Consider the following 26,782-nt stretch of genomic DNA (forward strand, 5'->3'; position numbering starts at 1 on the left):
TATGGAATCTCAGTAAGGAATCTCAGTATGGAATCTCAGTATGGAATCTCAGTATGGAATCTCAGTATGGAATCTCAGTATGGAATCTCAGTATGGAATCTCAGTATGGAATCTCAGTATGGAATCTCAGTATGGAATCTCAGTACGGAATCTCAGTAAGGAATCTCAGTATGGAATCTCAGTAAGGAATCTCAGTAAGGAATCTCAGTAAGGAATCTCAGTATGGAATCTCAGTAAGGAATCTCAGTAAGGAATCTCAGTATGGAATCTCAGTATGGAATCTCAGTATGGAATCTCAGTATGGAATCTCAGTATGGAATCTAAGTAAGGAATCTCAGTAAGGAATCTCAGTATGGAATCTCAGTATGGAATCTCAGTATGGAATCTCAGTATGGAATCTCAGTATGGAATCTCAGTATGGAATCTCAGTATGGAATCTCAGTATGGAATCTCAGTAAGGAATCTCAGTAAGGAATCTCAGTAAGGAATCTCAGTATGGAATCTCAGTATGGAATCTCAGTATGGAATCTCAGTAAGGAATCTCAGTATGGAATCTCAGTATGGAATCTCAGTATGGAATCTCAGTATGGAATCTCAGTAAGGAATCTCAGTATGGAATCTCATTATGGAATCTCAGTAAGGAATCTCAGTATGGAATCTCAGTATGGAATCTCAGTATGGAATCTCAGTAAGGAATATCAGTATGGAATCTCAGTAAGGAATCTCAGTATGGAATCTCAGTATGGAATCTCAGTATGGAATCTCAGTAAGGAATCTCAGTATGGAATCTCAGTATGGAATCTCAGTATGGAATCTCAGTATGGAATCTCAGTATGGAATCTCCGTAAGGAATCTCAGTATGGAATCTCAGTAAGGAATCTCAGTATGGAATCTCAGTATTGAATTTCAGTATGGAATCTCAGTAAGGAATCTCAGTATGGAATCTCAGTATGGAATCTCAGTAAGGAATCTCAGTATGGAATCTCATTATGGAATCTCAGTAAGGAATCTCAGTATGGAATCTCAGTATGGAATCTCAGTATGGAATCTCAGTAAGGAATCTCAGTATGGAATCTCAGTAAGGAATCTCAGTATGGAATCTCAGTATGGAATCTCAGTAAGGAATCTCAGTATGGAATCTCAGTATGGAATCTCAGTATGGAATCTCAGTATGGAATCTCAGTAAGGAATCTCCGTAAGGGATCTCCGTATGGAATCTCCGTAAGGAATCTCCGTAAGGAATCACCGTATGGAATCTAGGTATGGAATCTCCGTATGGAATCTCAGTATGGAATATCAGTATGGAATCTCAGTATGGAATCTCAGTAAGGAATCTCAGTATGGAATCTCAGTATGGAATCTCAGTAAGGAATCTCAGTATGGAATCTCAGTAAGGAATCTCAGTATGGAATCTCAGTATGGAATCTCAGTAATGAATCTCAGTAAGGAATCTCAGTATGGAATCTCAGTATGGAATCTCAGTAAGGAGTCTCAGTAAGGAATCTCAGTAAGGAATCTCAGTAAGGAATCTCAGTATGGAATCTCAGTATGGAATCTCAGTAAGGAATCTCAGTATGGAATCTCAGTATGGAATCCCTGTAAGGAATCTCAGTATGGAATCTCAGTATGGAATCTCAGTATGGAATCTCAGTAAGGAATCTCAGTATGGAATCTCATTATGGAATCTCAGTAAGGAATCTCAGTATGGAATCTCAGTATGGAATCTCAGTATGGAATCTCAGTAAGGAATCTCAGTATGGAATCTCAGTAAGGAATCTCAGTATGGAATCTCAGTATGGAATCTCAGTAAGGAATCTCAGTATGGAATCTCAGTATGGAATCTCAGTATGGAATCTCAGTATGGAATCTCAGTATGGAATCTCAGTATGGAATCTCCGTAAGGAATCTCAGTATGGAATCTCAGTAAGGAATCTCAGTATGGAATCTCAGTATTGAATTTCAGTATGGAATCTCAGTAAGGAATCTCAGTAAGGAATCTCAGTAAGGAATCTCAGTATGGAATCTCAGTATGGAATCTCAGTAAGGAATCTCAGTATGGAATCTCAGTATGGAATCTCAGTATGGAATCTCAGTAAGGAATCTCCGTAAGGGATCTCCGTATGGAATCTCCGTAAGGAATCTCCGTAAGGAATCTCCGTATGGAATCTAGGTATGGAATCTCCGTATGGAATCTCAGTATGGAATATCATTAAGGAATCTCAGTATGGAATCTCAGTATGGAATCTCAGTAAGGAATCTCAGTAAGGAATCTCAGTATGGAATCTCAGTATGGAATCTCAGTAAGGAATCTCAGTATGGAATCTCAGTATGGAATCTCAGTAAGGAATCTCAGTAAGGAATCTCAGTATGGAATCTCAGTATGGAATCTCAGTAAGGAATCTCAGTAAGGAATCTCAGTAAGGAATCTCAGTATGGAATCTCAGTAAGGAATCTCAGTATGGAATCTCAGTATGGAATCTCAGTATGGAATCTCAGTATGGAATCTCAGTACGGAATCTCAGTAAGGAATCTCAGTATGGAATCTCAGTAAGGAATCTCAGTAAGGAATCTCAGTAAGGAATCTCAGTATGGAATCTCAGTAAGGAATCTCAGTATGGAATCTCAGTATGGAATCTCAGTATGGAATATCAGTATGGAATTTCAGTATGGAATCTCAGTATGGAATCTAAGTAAGGAATCTCAGTAAGGAATCTCAGTATGGAATCTCAGTATGGAATCTCAGTATGGAATCTCAGTATGGAATCTCAGTATGGAATCTCAGTATGGAATCTCAGTAAGGAATCTCAGTAAGGAATCTCAGTAAGGAATCTCAGTATGGAATCTCAGTATGGAATCTCAGTATGGAATCTCAGTAAGGAATCTCAGTAAGGAATCTCAGTATGGAATCTCAGTATGGAATCTCAGTATGGAATCTCAGTATGGAATCTCAGTATGGAATCTCAGTAAGGAATCTCAGTATGGAATCTCAGTATGGAATCTCAGTAAGGAATCTCAGTAAGGAATCTCAGTATGGAATCTCCGTATGGAATCTCAGTAAGGAATCTCAGTAAGGAATCTCAGTAAGGAATCTCAGTATGGAATCTCAGTAAGGAATCTCAGTAAGGAATCTCAGTAAGGAATCTCAGTATGGAATCTCAGTATGGAATCTCAGTATGGAATCTCAGTAAGGAATCTCAGTATGGAATCTCAGTATGGAATCTCAGTAAGGAATCTCAGTAAGGAATCTCAGTATGGAATCTCAGTATGGAATCTCAGTAAGGAATCTCAGTAAGGAATCTCAGTAAGGAATCTCAGTATGGAATCTCAGTAAGGAATCTCAGTATGGAATCTCAGTATGGAATCTCAGTATGGAATCTCAGTATGGAATCTCAGTACGGAATCTCAGTAAGGAATCTCAGTATGGAATCTCAGTAAGGAATCTCAGTAAGGAATCTCAGTAAGGAATCTCAGTATGGAATCTCAGTAAGGAATCTCAGTATGGAATCTCAGTATGGAATCTCAGTATGGAATATCAGTATGGAATTTCAGTATGGAATCTCAGTATGGAATCTAAGTAAGGAATCTCAGTAAGGAATCTCAGTATGGAATCTCAGTATGGAATCTCAGTATGGAATCTCAGTATGGAATCTCAGTATGGAATCTCAGTATGGAATCTCAGTATGGAATCTCAGTAAGGAATCTCAGTAAGGAATCTCAGTATGGAATCTCAGTATGGAATCTCAGTATGGAATCTCAGTAAGGAATCTCAGTAAGGAATCTCAGTATGGAATCTCAGTATGGAATCTCAGTATGGAATCTCAGTATGGAATCTCAGTATGGAATCTCAGTAAGGAATCTCAGTATGGAATCTCAGTATGGAATCTCAGTAAGGAATCTCAGTAAGGAATCTCAGTATGGAATCTCCGTATGGAATCTCAGTAAGGAATCTCAGTAAGGAATCTCAGTAAGGAATCTCAGTATGGAATCTCAGTAAGGAATCTCAGTAAGGAATCTCAGTAAGGAATCTCAGTATGGAATCTCAGTATGGAATCTCAGTATGGAATCTCAGTATGGAATCTCAGTATGGAATCTCAGTATGGAATCTCCGTAAGGAATCTCAGTATGGAATCTCAGTAAGGAATCTCAGTATGGAATCTCAGTATTGAATTTCAGTATGGAATCTCAGTAAGGAATCTCAGTAAGGAATCTCAGTAAGGAATCTCAGTAAGGAATCTCAGTATGGAATCTCAGTATGGAATCTCAGTAAGGAATCTCCGTAAGGAATCTCCGTATGGAATCTAGGTATGGAATCTCCGTATGGAATCTCAGTATGGAATATCAGTATGGAATCTCAGTATGGAATCTCAGTAAGGAATCTCAGTATGGAATCTCAGTATGGAATCTCAGTAAGGAATCTCAGTATGGAATCTCAGTAAGGAATCTCAGTATGGAATCTCAGTATGGAATCTCAGTAATGAATCTCAGTAAGGAATCTCAGTATGGAATCTCAGTATGGAATCTCAGTAAGGAGTCTCAGTAAGGAATCTCAGTAAGGAATCTCAGTAAGGAATCTCAGTATGGAATCTCAGTATGGAATCTCAGTAAGGAATCTCAGTATGGAATCTCAGTATGGAATCCCTGTAAGGAATCTCAGTATGGAATCTCAGTATGGAATCTCAGTATGGAATCTCAGTAAGGAATCTCAGTATGGAATCTCATTATGGAATCTCAGTAAGGAATCTCAGTATGGAATCTCAGTATGGAATCTCAGTATGGAATCTCAGTAAGGAATCTCAGTATGGAATCTCAGTAAGGAATCTCAGTATGGAATCTCAGTATGGAATCTCAGTAAGGAATCTCAGTATGGAATCTCAGTATGGAATCTCAGTATGGAATCTCAGTATGGAATCTCAGTATGGAATCTCAGTATGGAATCTCCGTAAGGAATCTCAGTATGGAATCTCAGTAAGGAATCTCAGTATGGAATCTCAGTATTGAATTTCAGTATGGAATCTCAGTAAGGAATCTCAGTAAGGAATCTCAGTAAGGAATCTCAGTATGGAATCTCAGTATGGAATCTCAGTAAGGAATCTCAGTATGGAATCTCAGTATGGAATCTCAGTATGGAATCTCAGTAAGGAATCTCCGTAAGGGATCTCCGTATGGAATCTCCGTAAGGAATCTCCGTAAGGAATCTCCGTATGGAATCTAGGTATGGAATCTCCGTATGGAATCTCAGTATGGAATATCATTAAGGAATCTCAGTATGGAATCTCAGTATGGAATCTCAGTATGGAATCTCAGTAAGGAATCTCAGTAAGGAATCTCAGTATGGAATCTCAGTATGGAATCTCAGTAAGGAATCTCAGTATGGAATCTCAGTATGGAATCTCAGTAAGGAATCTCAGTAAGGAATCTCAGTATGGAATCTCAGTATGGAATCTCAGTAAGGAATCTCAGTAAGGAATCTCAGTAAGGAATCTCAGTATGGAATCTCAGTAAGGAATCTCAGTATGGAATCTCAGTATGGAATCTCAGTATGGAATCTCAGTATGGAATCTCAGTACGGAATCTCAGTAAGGAATCTCAGTATGGAATCTCAGTAAGGAATCTCAGTAAGGAATCTCAGTAAGGAATCTCAGTAAGGAATCTCAGTATGGAATCTCAGTAAGGAATCTCAGTAAGGAATCTCAGTAAGGAATCTCTGTATGGAATCTCAGTATGGAATCTCAGTATGGAATCTCAGTATGGAATCTCAGTATGGAATCTCAGTATGGAATCTCAGTAAGGAATCTCAGTATGGAATCTCAGTATGGAATCTCAGTAAGGAATCTCAGTAAGGAATCTCAGTATGGAATCTCCGTATGGAATCTCAGTAAGGAATCTCAGTAAGGAATCTCAGTAAGGAATCTCAGTATGGAATCTCAGTAAGGAATCTCAGTAAGGAATCTCAGTAAGGAATCTCAGTATGGAATCTCAGTATGGAATCTCAGTATGGAATCTCAGTATGGAATCTCAGTATGGAATCTCAGTAAGGAATCTCAGTAAGGAATCTCAGTATGGAATCTCAGTAAGGAATCTCAGTAAGGAATCTCAGTAAGGAATCTCAGTATGGAATCTCAGTAAGGAATCTCAGTAAGGAATCTCAGTATGGAATCTCAGTATGGAATCTCAGTAAGGAATCTCAGTATGGAATCTCAGTAAGGAATCTCAGTAAGGAATCTCAGTAAGGAATCTCAGTAAGGAATCTCAGTATGGAATCTCAGTATGGAATCTCAGTAAGGAATCTCAGTATGGAATCTCAGTATGGAATCTCAGTATGGAATCTCAGTATGGAATCTCAGTATGGAATCTCAGTATGGAATCTCCGTAAGGAATCTCAGTATGGAATCTCAGTAAGGAATCTCAGTATGGAATCTCAGTATGGAATTTCAGTATGGAATCTCAGTAAGGAATCTCAGTAAGGAATCTCAGTAAGGAATCTCAGTATGGAATCTCAGTATGGAATCTCAGTAAGGAATCTCAGTATGGAATCTCAGTATGGAATCTCAGTATGGAATCTCAGTAAGGAATCTCCGTAAGGGATCTCCGTATGGAATCTCCGTAAGGAATCTCCGTAAGGAATCTCCGTATGGAATCTAGGTATGGAATCTCCGTATGGAATCTCAGTATGGAATATCATTAAGGAATCTCAGTATGGAATCTCAGTATGGAATCTCAGTAAGGAATCTCAGTAAGGAATCTCAGTATGGAATCTCAGTATGGAATCTCAGTAAGGAATCTCAGTATGGAATCTCAGTATGGAATCTCAGTAAGGAATCTCAGTAAGGAATCTCAGTATGGAATCTCAGTATGGAATCTCAGTAAGGAATCTCAGTAAGGAATCTCAGTATGGAATCTCAGTAAGGAATCTCAGTATGGAATCTCAGTATGGAATCTCAGTATGGAATCTCAGTATGGAATCTCAGTATGGAATCTCAGTACGGAATCTCAGTAAGGAATCTCAGTATGGAATCTCAGTAAGGAATCTCAGTAAGGAATCTCAGTAAGGAATCTCAGTATGGAATCTCAGTAAGGAATCTCAGAAAGGAATCTCAGTATGGAATCTCAGTATGGAATCTCAGTATGGAATCTCAGTATGGAATCTCAGTATGTAATCTAAGTAAGGAATCTCAGTAAGGAATCTCAGTATGGAATCTCAGTATGGAATCTCAGTATGGAATCTCAGTATGGAATCTCAGTATGGAATCTCAGTATGGAATCTCAGTATGGAATCTCAGTATGGAATCTCAGTATGGAATCTCAGTAAGGAATCTCAGTAAGGAATCTCAGTAAGGAATCTCAGTATGGAATCTCAGTATGGAATCTCAGTATGGAATCTCAGTAAGGAATCTCAGTAAGGAATCTCAGTATGGAATCTCAGTATGGAATCTCAGTATGGAATCTCAGTATGGAATCTCAGTATGGAATCTCAGTAAGGAATCTCAGTATGGAATCTCAGTATGGAATCTCAGTATGGAATCTCAGTAAGGAATCTCAGTAAGGAATCTCAGTATGGAATCTCCGTATGGAATCTCAGTAAGGAATCTCAGTAAGGAATCTCAGTAAGGAATCTCAGTATGGAATCTCAGTAAGGAATCTCAGTAAGGAATCTCAGTAAGGAATCTCAGTATGGAATCTCAGTATGGAATCTCAGTATGGAATCTCAGTATGGAATCTCAGTATGGAATCTCAGTAAGGAATCTCAGTATGGAATCTCAGTAAGGAATCTCAGTAAGGAATCTCAGTAAGGAATCTCAGTATGGAATCTCAGTAAGGAATCTCAGTAAGGAATCTCAGTATGGAATCTCAGTATGGAATCTCAGTAAGGAATCTCAGTATGGAATCTCAGTAAGGAATCTCAGTAAGGAATCTCAGTAAGGAATCTCAGTAAGGAATCTCAGTATGGAATCTCAGTATGGAATCTCAGTATGGAATCTCAGTATGGAATCTCAGTAAGGAATCTCAGTAAGGAATCTCAGTATGGAATCTCAGTAAGGAATCTCAGTAAGGAATCTCAGTATGGAATCTCAGTATGGAATCTCAGTATGGAATCTCAGTAAGGAATCTCAGTAAGGAATCTCAGTATGGAATCTCAGTAAGGAATCTCAGTAAGGAATCTCAGTATGGAATCTCAGTAAGGAATCTCAGTATGGAATCTCAGTAAGGAATCTCCGTAAGGGATCTCCGTATGGAATCTCCGTAAGGAATCTCCGTAAGGAATCTCCGTATGGAATCTAGGTATGGAATCTCCGTATGGAATCTCAGTATGGAATATCATTAAGGAATCTCAGTATGGAATCTCAGTATGGAATCTCAGTAAGGAATCTCAGTAAGGAATCTCAGTATGGAATCTCCGTAAGGAATCTCCGTAAGGAATCTCCGTATGGAATCTCCGTAAGGAATCTCCGTAAGGAATCTCCGTATGGAATCTAGGTATGGAATCTCCGTATGGAATCTCAGTATGGAATATCATTAAGGAATCTCAGTATGGAATCTCAGTATGGAATCTCAGTAAGGAATCTCAGTAAGGAATCTCAGTATGGAATCTCAGTATGGAATCTCAGTAAGGAATCTCAGTAAGGAATCTCAGTATGGAATCTCAGTATGGAATCTCAGTAAGGAATCTCAGTATGGAATCTCAGTATGGAATCTCAGTAAGGAATCTCAGTAAGGAATCTCAGTATGGAATCTCAGTATGGAATCTCAGTAAGGAATCTCAGTAAGGAATCTCAGTAAGGAATCTCAGTATGGAATCTCAGTAAGGAATCTCAGTATGGAATCTCAGTATGGAATCTCAGTATGGAATCTCAGTATGGAATCTCAGTACGGAATCTCAGTAAGGAATCTCAGTATGGAATCTCAGTAAGGAATCTCAGTAAGGAATCTCAGTAAGGAATCTCAGTATGGAATCTCAGTAAGGAATCTCAGTATGGAATCTCAGTATGGAATCTCAGTATGGAATATCAGTATGGAATTTCAGTATGGAATCTCAGTATGGAATCTAAGTAAGGAATCTCAGTAAGGAATCTCAGTATGGAATCTCAGTATGGAATCTCAGTATGGAATCTCAGTATGGAATCTCAGTATGGAATCTCAGTATGGAATCTCAGTATGGAATCTCAGTAAGGAATCTCAGTAAGGAATCTCAGTAAGGAATCTCAGTATGGAATCTCAGTATGGAATCTCAGTATGGAATCTCAGTAAGGAATCTCAGTAAGGAATCTCAGTATGGAATCTCAGTATGGAATCTCAGTATGGAATCTCAGTATGGAATCTCAGTATGGAATCTCAGTAAGGAATCTCAGTATGGAATCTCAGTATGGAATCTCAGTAAGGAATCTCAGTAAGGAATCTCAGTATGGAATCTCCGTATGGAATCTCAGTAAGGAATCTCAGTAAGGAATCTCAGTAAGGAATCTCAGTATGGAATCTCAGTAAGGAATCTCAGTAAGGAATCTCAGTAAGGAATCTCAGTATGGAATCTCAGTATGGAATCTCAGTATGGAATCTCAGTATGGAATCTCAGTATGGAATCTCAGTAAGGAATCTCAGTAAGGAATCTCAGTATGGAATCTCAGTAAGGAATCTCAGTAAGGAATCTCAGTAAGGAATCTCAGTATGGAATCTCAGTAAGGAATCTCAGTAAGGAATCTCAGTATGGAATCTCAGTATGGAATCTCAGTAAGGAATCTCAGTATGGAATCTCAGTAAGGAATCTCAGTAAGGAATCTCAGTAAGGAATCTCAGTAAGGAATCTCAGTATGGAATCTCAGTATGGAATCTCAGTAAGGAATCTCAGTATGGAATCTCAGTATGGAATCTCAGTATGGAATCTCAGTATGGAATCTCAGTATGGAATCTCAGTATGGAATCTCCGTAAGGAATCTCAGTATGGAATCTCAGTAAGGAATCTCAGTATGGAATCTCAGTATGGAATTTCAGTATGGAATCTCAGTAAGGAATCTCAGTAAGGAATCTCAGTAAGGAATCTCAGTATGGAATCTCAGTATGGAATCTCAGTAAGGAATCTCAGTATGGAATCTCAGTATGGAATCTCAGTATGGAATCTCAGTAAGGAATCTCCGTAAGGGATCTCCGTATGGAATCTCCGTAAGGAATCTCCGTAAGGAATCTCCGTATGGAATCTAGGTATGGAATCTCCGTATGGAATCTCAGTATGGAATATCATTAAGGAATCTCAGTATGGAATCTCAGTATGGAATCTCAGTAAGGAATCTCAGTAAGGAATCTCAGTATGGAATCTCAGTATGGAATCTCAGTAAGGAATCTCAGTATGGAATCTCAGTATGGAATCTCAGTAAGGAATCTCAGTAAGGAATCTCAGTATGGAATCTCAGTATGGAATCTCAGTAAGGAATCTCAGTAAGGAATCTCAGTATGGAATCTCAGTAAGGAATCTCAGTATGGAATCTCAGTATGGAATCTCAGTATGGAATCTCAGTATGGAATCTCAGTATGGAATCTCAGTACGGAATCTCAGTAAGGAATCTCAGTATGGAATCTCAGTAAGGAATCTCAGTAAGGAATCTCAGTAAGGAATCTCAGTATGGAATCTCAGTAAGGAATCTCAGTAAGGAATCTCAGTATGGAATCTCAGTATGGAATCTCAGTATGGAATCTCAGTATGGAATCTCAGTATGGAATCTAAGTAAGGAATCTCAGTAAGGAATCTCAGTATGGAATCTCAGTATGGAATCTCAGTATGGAATCTCAGTATGGAATCTCAGTATGGAATCTCAGTATGGAATCTCAGTATGGAATCTCAGTAAGGAATCTCAGTAAGGAATCTCAGTAAGGAATCTCAGTATGGAATCTCAGTATGGAATCTCAGTATGGAATCTCAGTAAGGAATCTCAGTATGGAATCTCAGTATGGAATCTCAGTATGGAATCTCAGTATGGAATCTCAGTAAGGAATCTCAGTATGGAATCTCATTATGGAATCTCAGTAAGGAATCTCAGTATGGAATCTCAGTATGGAATCTCAGTATGGAATCTCAGTAAGGAATATCAGTATGGAATCTCAGTAAGGAATCTCAGTATGGAATCTCAGTATGGAATCTCAGTATGGAATCTCAGTAAGGAATCTCAGTATGGAATCTCAGTATGGAATCTCAGTATGGAATCTCAGTATGGAATCTCAGTATGGAATCTCAGTATGGAATCTCCGTAAGGAATCTCAGTATGGAATCTCAGTAAGGAATCTCAGTATGGAATCTCAGTATTGAATTTCAGTATGGAATCTCAGTAAGGAATCTCAGTAAGGAATCTCAGTAAGGAATCTCAGTAAGGAATCTCAGTATGGAATCTCAGTATGGAATCTCAGTAAGGAATCTCAGTATGGAATCTCAGTATGGAATCTCAGTATGGAATCTCAGTAAGGAATCTCCGTAAGGGATCTCCGTATGGAATCTCCGTAAGGAATCTCCGTAAGGAATCTCCGTATGGAATCTAGGTATGGAATCTCCGTATGGAATCTCAGTATGGAATATCAGTATGGAATCTCAGTATGGAATCTCAGTAAGGAATCTCAGTATGGAATCTCAGTATGGAATCTCAGTAAGGAATCTCAGTATGGAATCTCAGTAAGGAATCTCAGTATGGAATCTCAGTATGGAATCTCAGTAATGAATCTCAGTAAGGAATCTCAGTATGGAATCTCAGTATGGAATCTCAGTAAGGAGTCTCAGTAAGGAATCTCAGTAAGGAATCTCAGTAAGGAATCTCAGTATGGAATCTCAGTATGGAATCTCAGTAAGGAATCTCAGTATGGAATCTCAGTATGGAATCCCTGTAAGGAATCTCAGTATGGAATCTCAGTATGGAATCTCAGTATGGAATCTCAGTAAGGAATCTCAGTATGGAATCTCATTATGGAATCTCAGTAAGGAATCTCAGTATGGAATCTCAGTATGGAATCTCAGTATGGAATCTCAGTAAGGAATCTCAGTATGGAATCTCAGTAAGGAATCTCAGTATGGAATCTCAGTATGGAATCTCAGTAAGGAATCTCAGTATGGAATCTCAGTATGGAATCTCAGTATGGAATCTCAGTATGGAATCTCAGTATGGAATCTCAGTATGGAATCTCCGTAAGGAATCTCAGTATGGAATCTCAGTAAGGAATCTCAGTATGGAATCTCAGTATTGAATTTCAGTATGGAATCTCAGTAAGGAATCTCAGTAAGGAATCTCAGTAAGGAATCTCAGTATGGAATCTCAGTATGGAATCTCAGTAAGGAATCTCAGTATGGAATCTCAGTATGGAATCTCAGTATGGAATCTCAGTAAGGAATCTCCGTAAGGGATCTCCGTATGGAATCTCCGTAAGGAATCTCCGTAAGGAATCTCCGTATGGAATCTAGGTATGGAATCTCCGTATGGAATCTCAGTATGGAATATCATTAAGGAATCTCAGTATGGAATCTCAGTATGGAATCTCAGTAAGGAATCTCAGTAAGGAATCTCAGTATGGAATCTCAGTATGGAATCTCAGTAAGGAATCTCAGTATGGAATCTCAGTATGGAATCTCAGTAAGGAATCTCAGTAAGGAATCTCAGTATGGAATCTCAGTATGGAATCTCAGTAAGGAATCTCAGTAAGGAATCTCAGTAAGGAATCTCAGTATGGAATCTCAGTAAGGAATCTCAGTATGGAATCTCAGTATGGAATCTCAGTATGGAATCTCAGTATGGAATCTCAGTACGGAATCTCAGTAAGGAATCTCAGTATGGAATCTCAGTAAGGAATCTCAGTAAGGAATCTCAGTAAGGAATCTCAGTATGGAATCTCAGTAAGGAATCTCAGTATGGAATCTCAGTATGGAATCTCAGTATGGAATATCAGTATGGAATTTCAGTATGGAATCTCAGTATGGAATCTAAGTAAGGAATCTCAGTAAGGAATCTCAGTATGGAATCTCAGTATGGAATCTCAGTATGGAATCTCAGTATGGAATCTCAGTATGGAATCTCAGTATGGAATCTCAGTATGGAATCTCAGTAAGGAATCTCAGTAAGGAATCTCAGTAAGGAATCTCAGTATGGAATCTCAGTATGGAATCTCAGTATGGAATCTCAGTAAGGAATCTCAGTAAGGAATCTCAGTATGGAATCTCAGTATGGAATCTCAGTATGGAATCTCAGTATGGAATCTCAGTATGGAATCTCAGTAAGGAATCTCAGTATGGAATCTCAGTATGGAATCTCAGTAAGGAATCTCAGTAAGGAATCTCAGTATGGAATCTCCGTATGGAATCTCAGTAAGGAATCTCAGTAAGGAATCTCAGTAAGGAATCTCAGTATGGAATCTCAGTAAGGAATCTCAGTAAGGAATCTCAGTAAGGAATCTCAGTATGGAATCTCAGTATGGAATCTCAGTATGGAATCTCAGTATGGAATCTCAGTATGGAATCTCAGTATGGAATCTCAGTAAGGAATCTCAGTAAGGAATCTCAGTATGGAATCTCAGTAAGGAATCTCAGTAAGGAATCTCAGTAAGGAATCTCAGTATGGAATCTCAGTAAGGAATCTCAGTAAGGAATCTCAGTATGGAATCTCAGTATGGAATCTCAGTAAGGAATCTCAGTATGGAATCTCAGTAAGGAATCTCAGTAAGGAATCTCAGTAAGGAATCTCAGTAAGGAATCTCAGTATGGAATCTCAGTATGGAATCTCAGTAAGGAATCTCAGTATGGAATCTCAGTATGGAATCTCAGTATGGAATCTCAGTATGGAATCTCAGTATGGAATCTCAGTATGGAATCTCCGTAAGGAATCTCAGTATGGAATCTCAGTAAGGAATCTCAGTATGGAATCTCAGTATGGAATTTCAGTATGGAATCTCAGTAAGGAATCTCAGTAAGGAATCTCAGTAAGGAATCTCAGTATGGAATCTCAGTATGGAATCTCAGTAAGGAATCTCAGTATGGAATCTCAGTATGGAATCTCAGTATGGAATCTCAGTAAGGAATCTCCGTAAGGGATCTCCGTATGGAATCTCCGTAAGGAATCTCCGTAAGGAATCTCCGTATGGAATCTAGGTATGGAATCTCCGTATGGAATCTCAGTATGGAATATCATTAAGGAATCTCAGTATGGAATCTCAGTATGGAATCTCAGTAAGGAATCTCAGTAAGGAATCTCAGTATGGAATCTCAGTATGGAATCTCAGTAAGGAATCTCAGTATGGAATCTCAGTATGGAATCTCAGTAAGGAATCTCAGTAAGGAATCTCAGTATGGAATCTCAGTATGGAATCTCAGTAAGGAATCTCAGTAAGGAATCTCAGTATGGAATCTCAGTAAGGAATCTCAGTATGGAATCTCAGTATGGAATCTCAGTATGGAATCTCAGTATGGAATCTCAGTATGGAATCTCAGTACGGAATCTCAGTAAGGAATCTCAGTATGGAATCTCAGTAAGGAATCTCAGTAAGGAATCTCAGTAAGGAATCTCAGTATGGAATCTCAGTAAGGAATCTCAGTAAGGAATCTCAGTATGGAATCTCAGTATGGAATCTCAGTATGGAATCTCAGTATGGAATCTCAGTATGGAATCTAAGTAAGGAATCTCAGTAAGGAATCTCAGTATGGAATCTCAGTATGGAATCTCAGTATGGAATCTCAGTATGGAATCTCAGTATGGAATCTCAGTATGGAATCTCAGTATGGAATCTCAGTATGGAATCTCAGTAAGGAATCTCAGTAAGGAATCTCAGTAAGGAATCTCAGTATGGAATCTCAGTATGGAATCTCAGTATGGAATCTCAGTAAGGAATCTCAGTAAGGAATCTCAGTATGGAATCTCAGTATGGAATCTCAGTATGGAATCTCAGTATGGAATCTCAGTATGGAATCTCAGTAAGGAATCTCAGTATGGAATCTCAGTATGGAATCTCAGTATGGAATCTCAGTAAGGAATCTCAGTAAGGAATCTCAGTATGGAATCTCCGTATGGAATCTCAGTAAGGAATCTCAGTAAGGAATCTCAGTAAGGAATCTCAGTATGGAATCTCAGTAAGGAATCTCAGTAAGGAATCTCAGTAAGGAATCTCAGTATGGAATCTCAGTATGGAATCTCAGTATGGAATCTCAGTATGGAATCTCAGTATGGAATCTCAGTAAGGAATCTCAGTATGGAATCTCAGTAAGGAATCTCAGTAAGGAATCTCAGTAAGGAATCTCAGTATGGAATCTCAGTAAGGAATCTCAGTAAGGAATCTCAGTATGGAATCTCAGTATGGAATCTCAGTAAGGAATCTCAGTATGGAATCTCAGTAAGGAATCTCAGTAAGGAATCTCAGTAAGGAATCTCAGTAAGGAATCTCAGTATGGAATCTCAGTATGGAATCTCAGTATGGAATCTCAGTATGGAATCTCAGTAAGGAATCTCAGTAAGGAATCTCAGTATGGAATCTCAGTAAGGAATCTCAGTAAGGAATCTCAGTATGGAATCTCAGTATGGAATCTCAGTATGGAATCTCAGTAAGGAATCTCAGTAAGGAATCTCAGTATGGAATCTCAGTAAGGAATCTCAGTAAGGAATCTCAGTATGGAATCTCAGTAAGGAATCTCAGTAAGGAATCTCAGTATGGAATCTCAGTAAGGAATCTCAGTAAGGAATCTCAGTATGGAATCTCAGTATGGAATCTCAGTATGGAATCTCAGTATGGAATCTCAGTATGGAATCTAAGTAAGGAATCTCAGTATGGAATCTCAGTATGGAATCTCAGTATGGAATCTCATTATGGAATCTCAGTATGGAATCTCAGTATGGAATCTCAGTAAGGAATCTCAGTAAGGAATCTCAGTAAGGAATCTCAGTAAGGAATCTCAGTATGGAATCTCAGTATGGAATCTCAGTAAGGAATCTCAGTATGGAATCTCAGTAAGGAATCTCAGTAAGGAATCTCAGTATGGAATCTCAGTAAGGAATCTCAGTAAGGAATCTCAGTAAGGAATCTCAGTAAGGAATCTCAGTATGGAATCTCAGTATGGAATCTCAGTATGGAATCTCAGTAAGGAATCTCAGTAAGGAATCTCAGTATGGAATCTCAGTAAGGAATCTCAGTAAGGAATCTCAGTATGGAATCTCAGTAAGGAATCTCAGTAAGGAATCTCAGTATGGAATCTCAGTAAGGAATCTCAGTACAGAGATGGACAAGTATCCCTGTAGCTGAGGGAATCCCTAGGTTAAGGGGGGTTCCCTCAGCTAGTGCACAGGTGACCCAGAACCAGTGTAGGGTTTGTGGGTGCCAAAGCGATATATAAGGTTGAGGTGGGATCAGAGTCCAGACTGAGACCAAAAGATAGTGTATGGGGAATAAGCCAGCTAGGAATAAAAGTACAAACATCTTTCTTGTTCAAAAAAATGAAAAAAAAATAGGGAAGCGCAGTGAAAGGTGTAGTGGTAGAATGACAACTTTATAATGAATTTATAACACAAAATAATGATAAAAAATGAACAACAAACGTTAGAATAATGTCAATAGTAATTAATGTCCATATGATCTGATTCACTAGTAAGCAGCTATCATAGCTGTCTCATAGGGACTGGGGTCCCTTGTATTGGAAGCTGCAATTATTTTGTTTTTTGTTTTTTTTACATACTTTATTTGTTTTTACACTTTTAGCAAGACCCTATATGCTCCAGAATGGTTCATGTCACTTTATAATCATTTGTATATTTTATTTGACATTTATTCACTGCAAGGTTTTTTAATTATTTTTACAAGAGTTAGTCAAGTGTTTCAGGATTTAATCATTTGGCGCACCCACCCCCTTTATCTTTCTTGTTCTGTGTCCTGTACCCAGAGACTCAGAAGTATATTAAACATGTACCTTAGTGTATTAAAATATACTTTATTAAATGTAATGTAATGGGATTTTACATTTGGAACCGATGTCCAAACAGGCTTCCTGAGCCAACGTATAGGCGCCTGTAAGTCTGCTGGACATCGGAGTTCAAAGTAGTAAGAGCGCGGGCTTTTCAAAGTTTCTCTTGCGCGAATAGCAGAGCAACCGGCTTCCATTTCCAGCCAGGAAAGCCTGCCCGCCAGCGACAAAGTCCCGATTTCTGCGGCCAAGTTCTCAATATCAAACATAGCAGACGCCGGGATTTGAGGCCGATTTGAGTTCCATGAGATTTGGAGTAATTCGAGGTCCAGAAAGTCCAAGTTCTCAGAAGAGAAGGGAGCGGGGGCGTGTGGAACTTCACGCTAATTTGGGAACCAAGAGATTCCAGGCTAAGTCCCGGTCAGAGTAAAACTCTTATTTAGAATTCCCTGTACCTAGGAAAGTCTACTTTTCAACCCCAGACTCCCAGTAAGTGTGTCTTTCTCTCTGTATTTTGTGATTCACTGTGTGTAAGCGAATTTATATGAATAAACTTCAATACCTTGTTTTGCTCAATGAATTATCCTGATAAAAAGGTGTCAATTGCCATTTTCTTTCCCTTCCTCATGTTTCTGATATTGGATGCCATTTCCCGTCTCTTCTCAATGTTACTGACATTGGGCGCCATTTCCCGTCTCTTCTCAATGTTACTGACATTGGGCGCCATTTCCCATCCTTCCCCATGTTACTGACATTGGGCACCATTTCCCATCCTTCCCCATGTTACTGACATTGGGCACCATTTCCCATCCCTTCCCCATGAAAGTGGTGCAGGAAGGAGGGGTTTGGGTTTTTAGAGCCCTGGGACTCCTTTTCTGAGAGGTGCCATCTATATTCTAGGGACGGATTTCACCTCAATGATGAGGGATCTTCTGTGCTAGGGGGGAGAATGCTAAAAAGGTTGGAGGAGATTTTAAACTAGGATGGAGGGGGGAGGGGAATGAAACAGATAATGAACTAAATGGAATAGATGAGGATACAAGGTGGTATGGAGGTAGAATGGGGGCAAGTGCAAGTTTGACAAGCAGTGAGACACCCATAGTAAATAGAGATAATACTAGAAAACTTCTAAAGACTAAACCAAGTGGGAGCAGAAAGGAAGGAGCAGATAAGATAATAGTACAGGCTGAAAAAAAACTTAAATGCATGCTTGCTAATGCAAGAAGCCTGACAGATAAAATGGGGGAGCTTGAATTAATAGCTGAAAGGGAGCAGTATGATATCATAGGCATTACTGAAACACTTAGTAATGTTACTGACATTGGGCGCCATATCCCATCCCTTCCCCATGTTACTGACATTGGGCGCCATTTCCCGTCCCTTCCCCATGTTACTGACATTGGGCGCCATTTCCCATACCTTCCCCATGTTACTGACATTGGGCGCCATTTCCCGTCCCTTCCCCATGTTACTGACATTGGGTGCCATTTCCCGTCCCTTCCCCATGTTACTGACATTTGGCGCCATTTCCTGTCCCTTCCCAATGTTACTGACATTGGGCACCATTTCCTGTCCCTTCCCCATGTTACTGACATTGGGCTCCATTTCCTTTCCCTTCCCCATGTTACTGACATTGGGTGCCATTTCCTGTCCCTTCCCCATGTTACTGACATTGGGCGCCATTTCCTGTCCCTTCCCAATGTTACTGACATTGGGCACCATTTGCTGTCCCTTCCCCATGTTACTGACATTGGGCGCCATTTCCTGTCCCTTCCCCATGTTACTGACATTGGGCGCCATTTCCCGTCCCTTCCCCATGTTACTGACATTGGGTGCCATTTCCCATCCCTTCCCCATCTTACTGACATTGGGCACCATTTCCCGTCCCTTCCCCATGTTACTGACATTGGGCGCCATTTCCCATACCTTCCCCATGTTACTGACATTGGGCGCCATTTCCTGTCCCTTCCCCATGTTACTGACATTGGGCGCCATTTCCCGTCCCTTCCCCATGTTACTGACATTGGGTGCCATTTCCCGTCCCTTCCCCATGTTACTGACATTGGGCGCCATATCCCATCCCTTCCCCATGTTACTGACATTGGGCGCCATTTCCCGTCCCTTCCCCATGTTACTGACATTGGGCGCCATTTCCCATCCCTTCCCCATCTTACTGACATTGGGCACCATTTCCCGTCCCTTCCCCATGTTACTGACATTGGGCGCCATTTCCCATACCTTCCCCATGTTACTGACATTGGGCGCCATTTCCCGTCCCTTCCCCATGTTACTGACATTGGGTGCCATTTCCCGTCCCTTCCCCATGTTACTGACATTTGGCGCCATTTCCTGTCCCTTCCCAATGTTACTGACATTGGGCACCATTTCCTGTCCCTTCCCCATGTTACTGACATTGGGCACCATTTCCTGTCCCTTCCCCATGTTACTGACATTGGGTGCCATTTCCCGTCCCTTCCCCATGTTACTGACATTTGGCGCCATTTCCTGTCCCTTCCCAATGTTACTGACATTGGGCACCATTTCCTGTCCCTTCCCCATGTTACTGACATTGGGCTCCATTTCCTTTCCCTTCCCCATGTTACTGACATTGGGCGCCATTTCCTGTCCCTTCCCCATGTTACTGACATTGGGCGCCATTTCCTGTCCCTTCCCAATGTTACTGACATTGGGCACCATTTGCTGTCCCTTCCCCATGTTACTGACATTGGGCGCCATTTCCTGTCCCTTCCCCATGTTACTGACATTGGGCGCCATTTCCCGTCCCTTCCCCATGTTACTGACATTGGGTGCCATTTCCCGTCCCTTCCCCATGTTACTGACATTGGGCACCATTTCCCATCCCTTCCCCATGTTACTGACATTGGGCGCCATTTCCCGTCCCTTCCCCATGTTACTGACATTGGGCGCCATTTCCTGTCCCTTCCCCATGTTACTGACATTGGGCGCCATTTCCCGTCCCTTCCCCATGTTACTGACATTGGGTGCCATTTCCCGTCCCTTCCCCATGTTACTGACATTGGGCACCATTTCCCATCCCTTCCCCATGTTACTGACATTGGGCACCATTTCCCATCCCTTCCCCATGTTACTGACATTGGGCACCATTTCCCGTCCCTGCCCCATGTTACTGACATTGGGCGCCATTTCCCATCCCTTCCCCATGTTACTGACATTGGGCACCATTTCCTGTCCCTTCCCCATGTTACTGACATTGGGCGCCATTTCCCGTCCCTTCCCCATGTTACTGACATTGGGTGCCATTTCCCGTCCCTTCCCCATGTTACTGACATTGGGCACCATTTCCCATCCCTTCCCCATGTTACTGACATTGGGTGCCATTTCCCGTCCCTTCCCCATGTTACTGACATTGGGCGCCATTTCCTGTCTCTTCCCCATGTTACTGACATTGGGCGCCATTTCCCGTCCCTTCCCCATGTTACTGACATTGGGTGCCATTTCCTGTCTCTTCCCCATGTTACTGACATTGGGCACCATTTCCCATCCCTTCCCCATGTTACTGACATTGGGCACCATTTCCCATCCCTTCCCAATGTTACTGACATTGGGTGCCATTTCCCGTCCCTTCCCCATGTTACTGACATTGGGCACCATTTTCTGTCCCTTCCCCATGTTACTGACATTGGGCACCATTTGCTGTCCCTTCCCCATGTTACTGACATTGGGTGCCATTTCCCGTCACTTCCCCATGTTACTGACATTGGGCACCATTTCCCGTCCCTTCCCCATGTTACTGACATTGGGCACCATTTCCCGTCCCTTCCCCATGTTACTGACATTGGGCGCCATTTCCCGTCCCTTCCCCATGTTACTGACATTGGGCACCATTTCCCATCCCTTCCCCATGTTAGTGACATTGGGCGCCATTTCCCGTCCCTTCCCCATGTTACTGACATTGGGCGCCATTTCCCATCCCTTCCCAATGTTACTGACATTGGGTGCCATTTCCCGTCCCTTCCCCATGTTACTGACATTGGGCACCATTTTCTGTCCCTTCCCCATGTTACTGACATTGGGCACCATTTGCTGTCCCTTCCCCATGTTACTGACATTGGGTGCCATTTCCCGTCACTTCCCCATGTTACTGACATTGGGCACCATTTCCCGTCCCTTCCCCATGTTACTGACATTGGGCACCATTTCCCGTCCCTTCCCCATGTTACTGACATTGGGCGCCATTTCCCGTCCCTTCCCCATGTTACTGACATTGGGCACCATTTCCCATCCCTTCCCCATGTTAGTGACATTGGGCGCCATTTCCCGTCCCTTCCCCATGTTACTGACATTGGGCGCCATTTCCCATCCCTTCCCAATGTTACTGACATTGGGTGCCATTTCCCGTCCCTTCCCCATGTTACTGACATTGGGCACCATTTTCTGTCCCTTCCCCATGTTACTGACATTGGGCACCATTTGCTGTCCCTTCCCCATGTTACTGACATTGGGTGCCATTTCCCGTCACTTCCCCATGTTACTGACATTGGGCACCATTTCCCGTCCCTTCCCCATGTTACTGACATTGGGCGCCATTTCCCGTCCCTTCCCCATGTTACTGACATTGGGCGCCATTTCCCGTCCCTTCCCCATGTTACTGACATTGGGCGCCATTTTCCGTCCCTTCCCCATGTTACTGACATTGGGCACCATTTCCCGTCCCTTCCCCATGTTACTGACATTGGGCGCCATTTCCCGTCCCTTCCCCATGTTACTGACATTGGGCACCATTTCCCATCCCTTCCCCATGTTACTGACATTGGGCGCCATTTCCCGTCCCTTCCCCATGTTACTGACATTGGGCGCCATTTCCCGTCCCTTCCCCATGTTACTGACATTGGGCGCCATTTTCCGTCCCTTCCCCATGTTACTGACATTGGGCGCCATTTCCCATCCCTTCCCCATGTTACTGACATTGGGCGCCATTTCCTGTCCCTTCCCTATGTCACTGACATTGGGTGCCATTTCCATTTTTTTACTTGAATCAATTTGCAAAAATGTATTGTTTCATAGTTTGATTTCTATTAAGGGTTTTGATTTCAAACCGCACAGACTTGAATACCAATCAGATAAAAGCTCAGGTACCAGGAGGCAGTGCAGATAAAGAGCGATATTCACTAATTGCTGCTATTCCATAGGACACCTTCTGGTCCAGCTGAATAGGCTGTAAGGCATCTTCCATATGTGGAAGGTTTCTTATACATTACAACCACTTTGTACATCTGGGCCAAAGTGTTTTGCCCCAAACCGTCATATCTATATTATATGTGAATCAGGGTCACTGGTCACTCTGACAAAGAAGGTTACTGGTCACTCTGACAAAGCAGGTCACTAGTCACTCTAACAGGGAAGGCCACTGGTCACTGACAGGGAAGGTCACTGGTCACTCTGACAGAGAAGGTCACTGGTCACTCTGACAGAGAAGGTCACTGGTCACTCTGACAGAGAAGGTCACTGGTCACTCTGACAGAGAAGGTCACTGGTCACTCTGACAGAGAAGGTCACTGGTCACTCTCACAGAGAAGGTCACTGGTCACTCTGACAGAGAAGGTCACAGGTCACACAGACAGAGAAGGTCACTGGTCACTCTGACAGAGAAGGTCACTGGTCATTCTGACAGAGAAGTTCACGGGTCACTCTGACAGAGGTCAATGGTCGCTCTAACAGAGAAGGGGTTAAGAAGCCAAGCACTCTGCCTCCAGGTCAGTTTAGAGATCTGAGTGTCTGAGGGTCTCAGGCATCACTGGGTGGGTCACAATACCTGCCCCTGGGCCTCTCCTGCCCCCAATGGGGGATTTGAAGCTGGTAAGGACATGACGCCCATTCAGTCTCTGCGGCTCCCGGAAGTTCAGTTGCAGAATGTGATCATGTTCAGAATGGACAGTGTTCTCCAGCACAGCCAGCTAAGGAGAGAGAGACACAGGAGTGAGCTAGAGATACAGGACAGTGTTCTCCAGCACAGCCAACTAAGGAGAGAGAGAGAAACAGGAGTGAGCTAGAGAGACAGGACAGTGTTCTCCAGCACAGCCAACTAAGGAGAGAGAGACAGGAGTGAGCTAGAGAGACAGGACAGTGTTCTCCAGCACAGCCAACTAAGGAGAGAGAGACACAGGAGTGAGCTAGAGATACAGGACAGTGTTCTCCAGCACAGCCAACTAAGGAGAGAGACACACAGGAGTGAGCTAGAGAGACAGGACAGTGTTCTCCAGCACAGCCAACTGAGGAGAGAGAGACACAGGAGTGAGCTAGAGAGACAGGACAGTGTTCTCCAGCACAGCCAACTAAGGAGAGAGAGACACAGGAGTGAGCTAGAGAGAAAGGACAGTGTTCTCCAGCACAGCCAACTAAGGAGAGAGAGACACAGGAGTGAGCTAGAGAGACATGACAGTGTTCTCCAGCACAGCCAACTAAGGAGAGAGAGACACAGGAGTGAGCTAGAGAGACAGGACAGTGTTCTCCAGCACAGCCAACTAAGGAGAGAGAGACAGGAGTGAGCTAGAGACAGGACAGTGTTCTCCAGCACAGCCAACTAAGGAGAGAGAGACAGGAGTGAGCTAGAGACAGGACAGTGTTCTCCAGCACAGCCAACTAAGGAGAGAGAGACAGGAGTGAGCTAGAGAGACAGGACAGTGTTCTCCAGCACAGCCAACTAAGGAGAGAGAGACAGGAGTGAGCTAGAGAGACAGGACAATGTTCTCCAGCACAGCCAACTAAGGAGAGAGAGACACAGGAGTGAGCTAGAGATACAGGACAGTGTTCTCCAGCACAGCCAACTAAGGAGAGAGAGACAGGAGTGAGCTAGAGAGACAGGACAGTGTTCTCCAGCACAGCTAACTGAGAGAGAGAGAGACACAGGAGTGAGCTAGAGATACAGGACAGTGTTCTCTAGCACAGCCAACTAAGGAGAGAGAGACACAGGAGTGAGCTAGAGATACAGGACAGTGTTCTCCAGCACAGCCAACTAAGGAGAGAGAGACAGGAGTGAGCTAGAGAGACAGGACAGTGTTCTCCAACACAGCCAACTAAGGAGAGAGAGACAGGAGTGAGCTAGAGACAGGACAGTGTTCTCCAGCACAGCCAACTAAGGAGAGAGAGAGACAGGAGTGAGCTAGAGACAGGACAGTGTTCTCCAGCACAGCCAACTAAGGAGAGAGAGACAGGAGTGAGCTAGAGAGACAGGACAGTGTTCTCCAGCACAGCCAACTAAGGAGAGAGAGACAGGAGTGAGCTAGAGAGACAGGACAGTGTTCTCCAGCACAGCCAACTGAGAGAGAGAGAGAGACAGGACAGTGTTCTCCAGCACAGCCAACTAAGGAGAGAGAGACAGGAGTGAGCTAGAGAGACAGGACAGTGTTCTCCAACACAGCCAACTAAGGAGAGAGAGACACAGGAGTGAGCTAGAGAGACAGGACAGTGTTCTCCAGCACAGCCAACTAAGGAGAGAGAGACAGGAGTGAGCTAGAGACAGGACAGTGTTCTCCAGCACAGCCAACTAAGGAGAGAGAGACAGGAGTGAGCTAGAGACAGGACAGTGTTCTCCAGCACAGCCAACTAAGGAGAGAGAGACAGGAGTGAGCTAGAGAGACAGGACAGTGTTCTCCAGCACAGCCAACTAAGGAGAGAGAGACAGGAGTGAGCTAGAGAGACAGGACAATGTTCTCCAGCACAGCCAACTAAGGAGAGAGAGACACAGGAGTGAGCTAGAGATACAGGACAGTGTTCTCCAGCACAGCCAACTAAGGATAGAGAGACAGGAGTGAGCTAGAGAGACAGGACAGTGTTCTCCAGCACAGCTAACTGAGAGAGAGAGAGAGAGAGACATGAGTGAGCTAGAGAGACAGGACAGTGTTCTCCAGCACAGCCAACTAAGGAGAGAGAGACAGGAGTGAGCTAGAGATACAGGACAGTGTTCTCCAGCACAGCCAACTAAGGAGAGAGAGACACAGGAGTGAGCTAGAGATACAGGACAGTGTTCTCCAGCACAGCCAACTAAGGAGAGAGAGACAGGAGTGAGCTAGAGACAGGACAGTGTTCTCCAGCACAGCCAACTAAGGAGAGAGAGACACAGGAGTGAGCTAGAGATACAGGACAGTGTTCTCCAGCACAGCCAACCAAGGAGAGAGAGACACATGAGTGAGCTAGAGAGACAGGACAGTGTTCTCCAGCACAGCCAACTGAGAGAGAGAGACAGGACAGTGTTCTCCAGCACAGCCAACTAAGGAGAGAGAGACATAGGAGTGAGCTAGAGAGACAGGACAGTGTTCTCCAGCACAGCCAACTAAGGAGTGAGAGACACAGGAGTGAGCTAGAGATACAGGACAGTGTTCTTCAGCACAGCCAACTAAGGAGAGAGACACAGGAGTGAGCTAGAGAGACAGGACAGTGTTCTCCAGCACAGCCAACTAAGGAGAGAGAGAGAGACAGGACAGTGTTCTCCAGCACAGCCAACCAAGGAGAGAGAGACACAGGATTGAGCTAGAGAGACAGGACAGTGTTCTCCAGCACAGCCAACTAAGGAGAGAGAGCGGGAGAGAGAGACAGGACAGTGTTCTCCAGCACAGCCAACTAAGGAGAGAGACACAGGAGTGAGCTAGAGATACAGGACAGTGTTCTCCAGCACAGCCAACTAAGGAGTGAGAGACACAGGAGTGAGCTAGAGAGACAGGACAGTGTTCTCCAGCACAGCCAACTAAGGAGAGAGAGAGGGAGAGAGAGACATGACAGTGTTCTCCAGCACAGCCAACTAAGGAGAGAGAGACAGGAGTGAGCTAGGGAGACAAGACAGTGTTCTCCAGCACAGCCAACTGAGAGAGAGGGAGAGACACAGGAGTGAGCTAGAGAGACAGGACAGTGTTCTCCAGCACAGCCAACTAAGGAGAGAGAGACACAGGAGTGAGCTAGAGAGACAGGACAGTGTTCTCCAGCACAGCCAACTAAGGAGAGAGAGAGACAGGAGTGAGCTAGAGACAGGACAGTGTTCTCCAGCACAGCCAACTAAGGAGAGAGAGACAGGAGTGAGCTAGAGAGACAGGACAGTGTTCTCCAGCACAGCCAACTAAGGAGAGAGAGACAGGAGTGAGCTAGAGAGACAGGACAGTGTTCTCCAGCACAGCCAACTGAGAGAGAGAGAGAGACAGGACAGTGTTCTCCAGCACAGCCAACTAAGGAGAGAGAGACAGGAGTGAGCTAGAGAGACAGGACAGTGTTCTCCAACACAGCCAACTAAGGAGAGAGAGACACAGGAGTGAGCTAGAGAGACAGGACAGTGTTCTCCAGCACAGCCAACTAAGGAGAGAGAGACAGGAGTGAGCTAGAGACAGGACAGTGTTCTCCAGCACAGCCAACTAAGGAGAGAGAGACAGGAGTGAGCTAGAGACAGGACAGTGTTCTCCAGCACAGCCAACTAAGGAGAGAGAGACAGGAGTGAGCTAGAGAGACAGGACAGTGTTCTCCAGCACAGCCAACTAAGGAGAGAGAGACAGGAGTGAGCTAGAGAGACAGGACAATGTTCTCCAGCACAGCCAACTAAGGAGAGAGAGACACAGGAGTGAGCTAGAGATACAGGACAGTGTTCTCCAGCACAGCCAACTAAGGATAGAGAGACAGGAGTGAGCTAGAGAGACAGGACAGTGTTCTCCAGCACAGCTAACTGAGAGAGAGAGAGAGAGAGACATGAGTGAGCTAGAGAGACAGGACAGTGTTCTCCAGCACAGCCAACTAAGGAGAGAGAGACAGGAGTGAGCTAGAGATACAGGACAGTGTTCTCCAGCACAGCCAACTAAGGAGAGAGAGACACAGGAGTGAGCTAGAGATACAGGACAGTGTTCTCCAGCACAGCCAACTAAGGAGAGA

The 26,782-nt window shown here is 43.1% G+C and overlaps 1 protein-coding gene across 2 annotated transcripts in view; it reads right to left on the bottom strand.

The window, feature by feature from the left end:
* Window positions 1-26,782, bottom strand: part of LOC142467264 (carbonic anhydrase 9-like) — a 255,159-nt gene that overhangs the window by 121,921 nt on the left and 106,456 nt on the right. For both annotated transcript variants that reach the window (XM_075572847.1, XM_075572765.1), the window contains exon 5: window positions 22,692-22,833. In XM_075572847.1, coding sequence (XP_075428962.1) covers window positions 22,692-22,833 — 142 coding nt within the window. The remainder of the gene's footprint in view (window positions 1-22,691; window positions 22,834-26,782) is intronic.

This window comes from Ascaphus truei, chromosome 1, assembly GCF_040206685.1.
Source record: "Ascaphus truei isolate aAscTru1 chromosome 1, aAscTru1.hap1, whole genome shotgun sequence".
Lineage (NCBI taxonomy): Eukaryota > Metazoa > Chordata > Amphibia > Anura > Ascaphidae > Ascaphus > Ascaphus truei.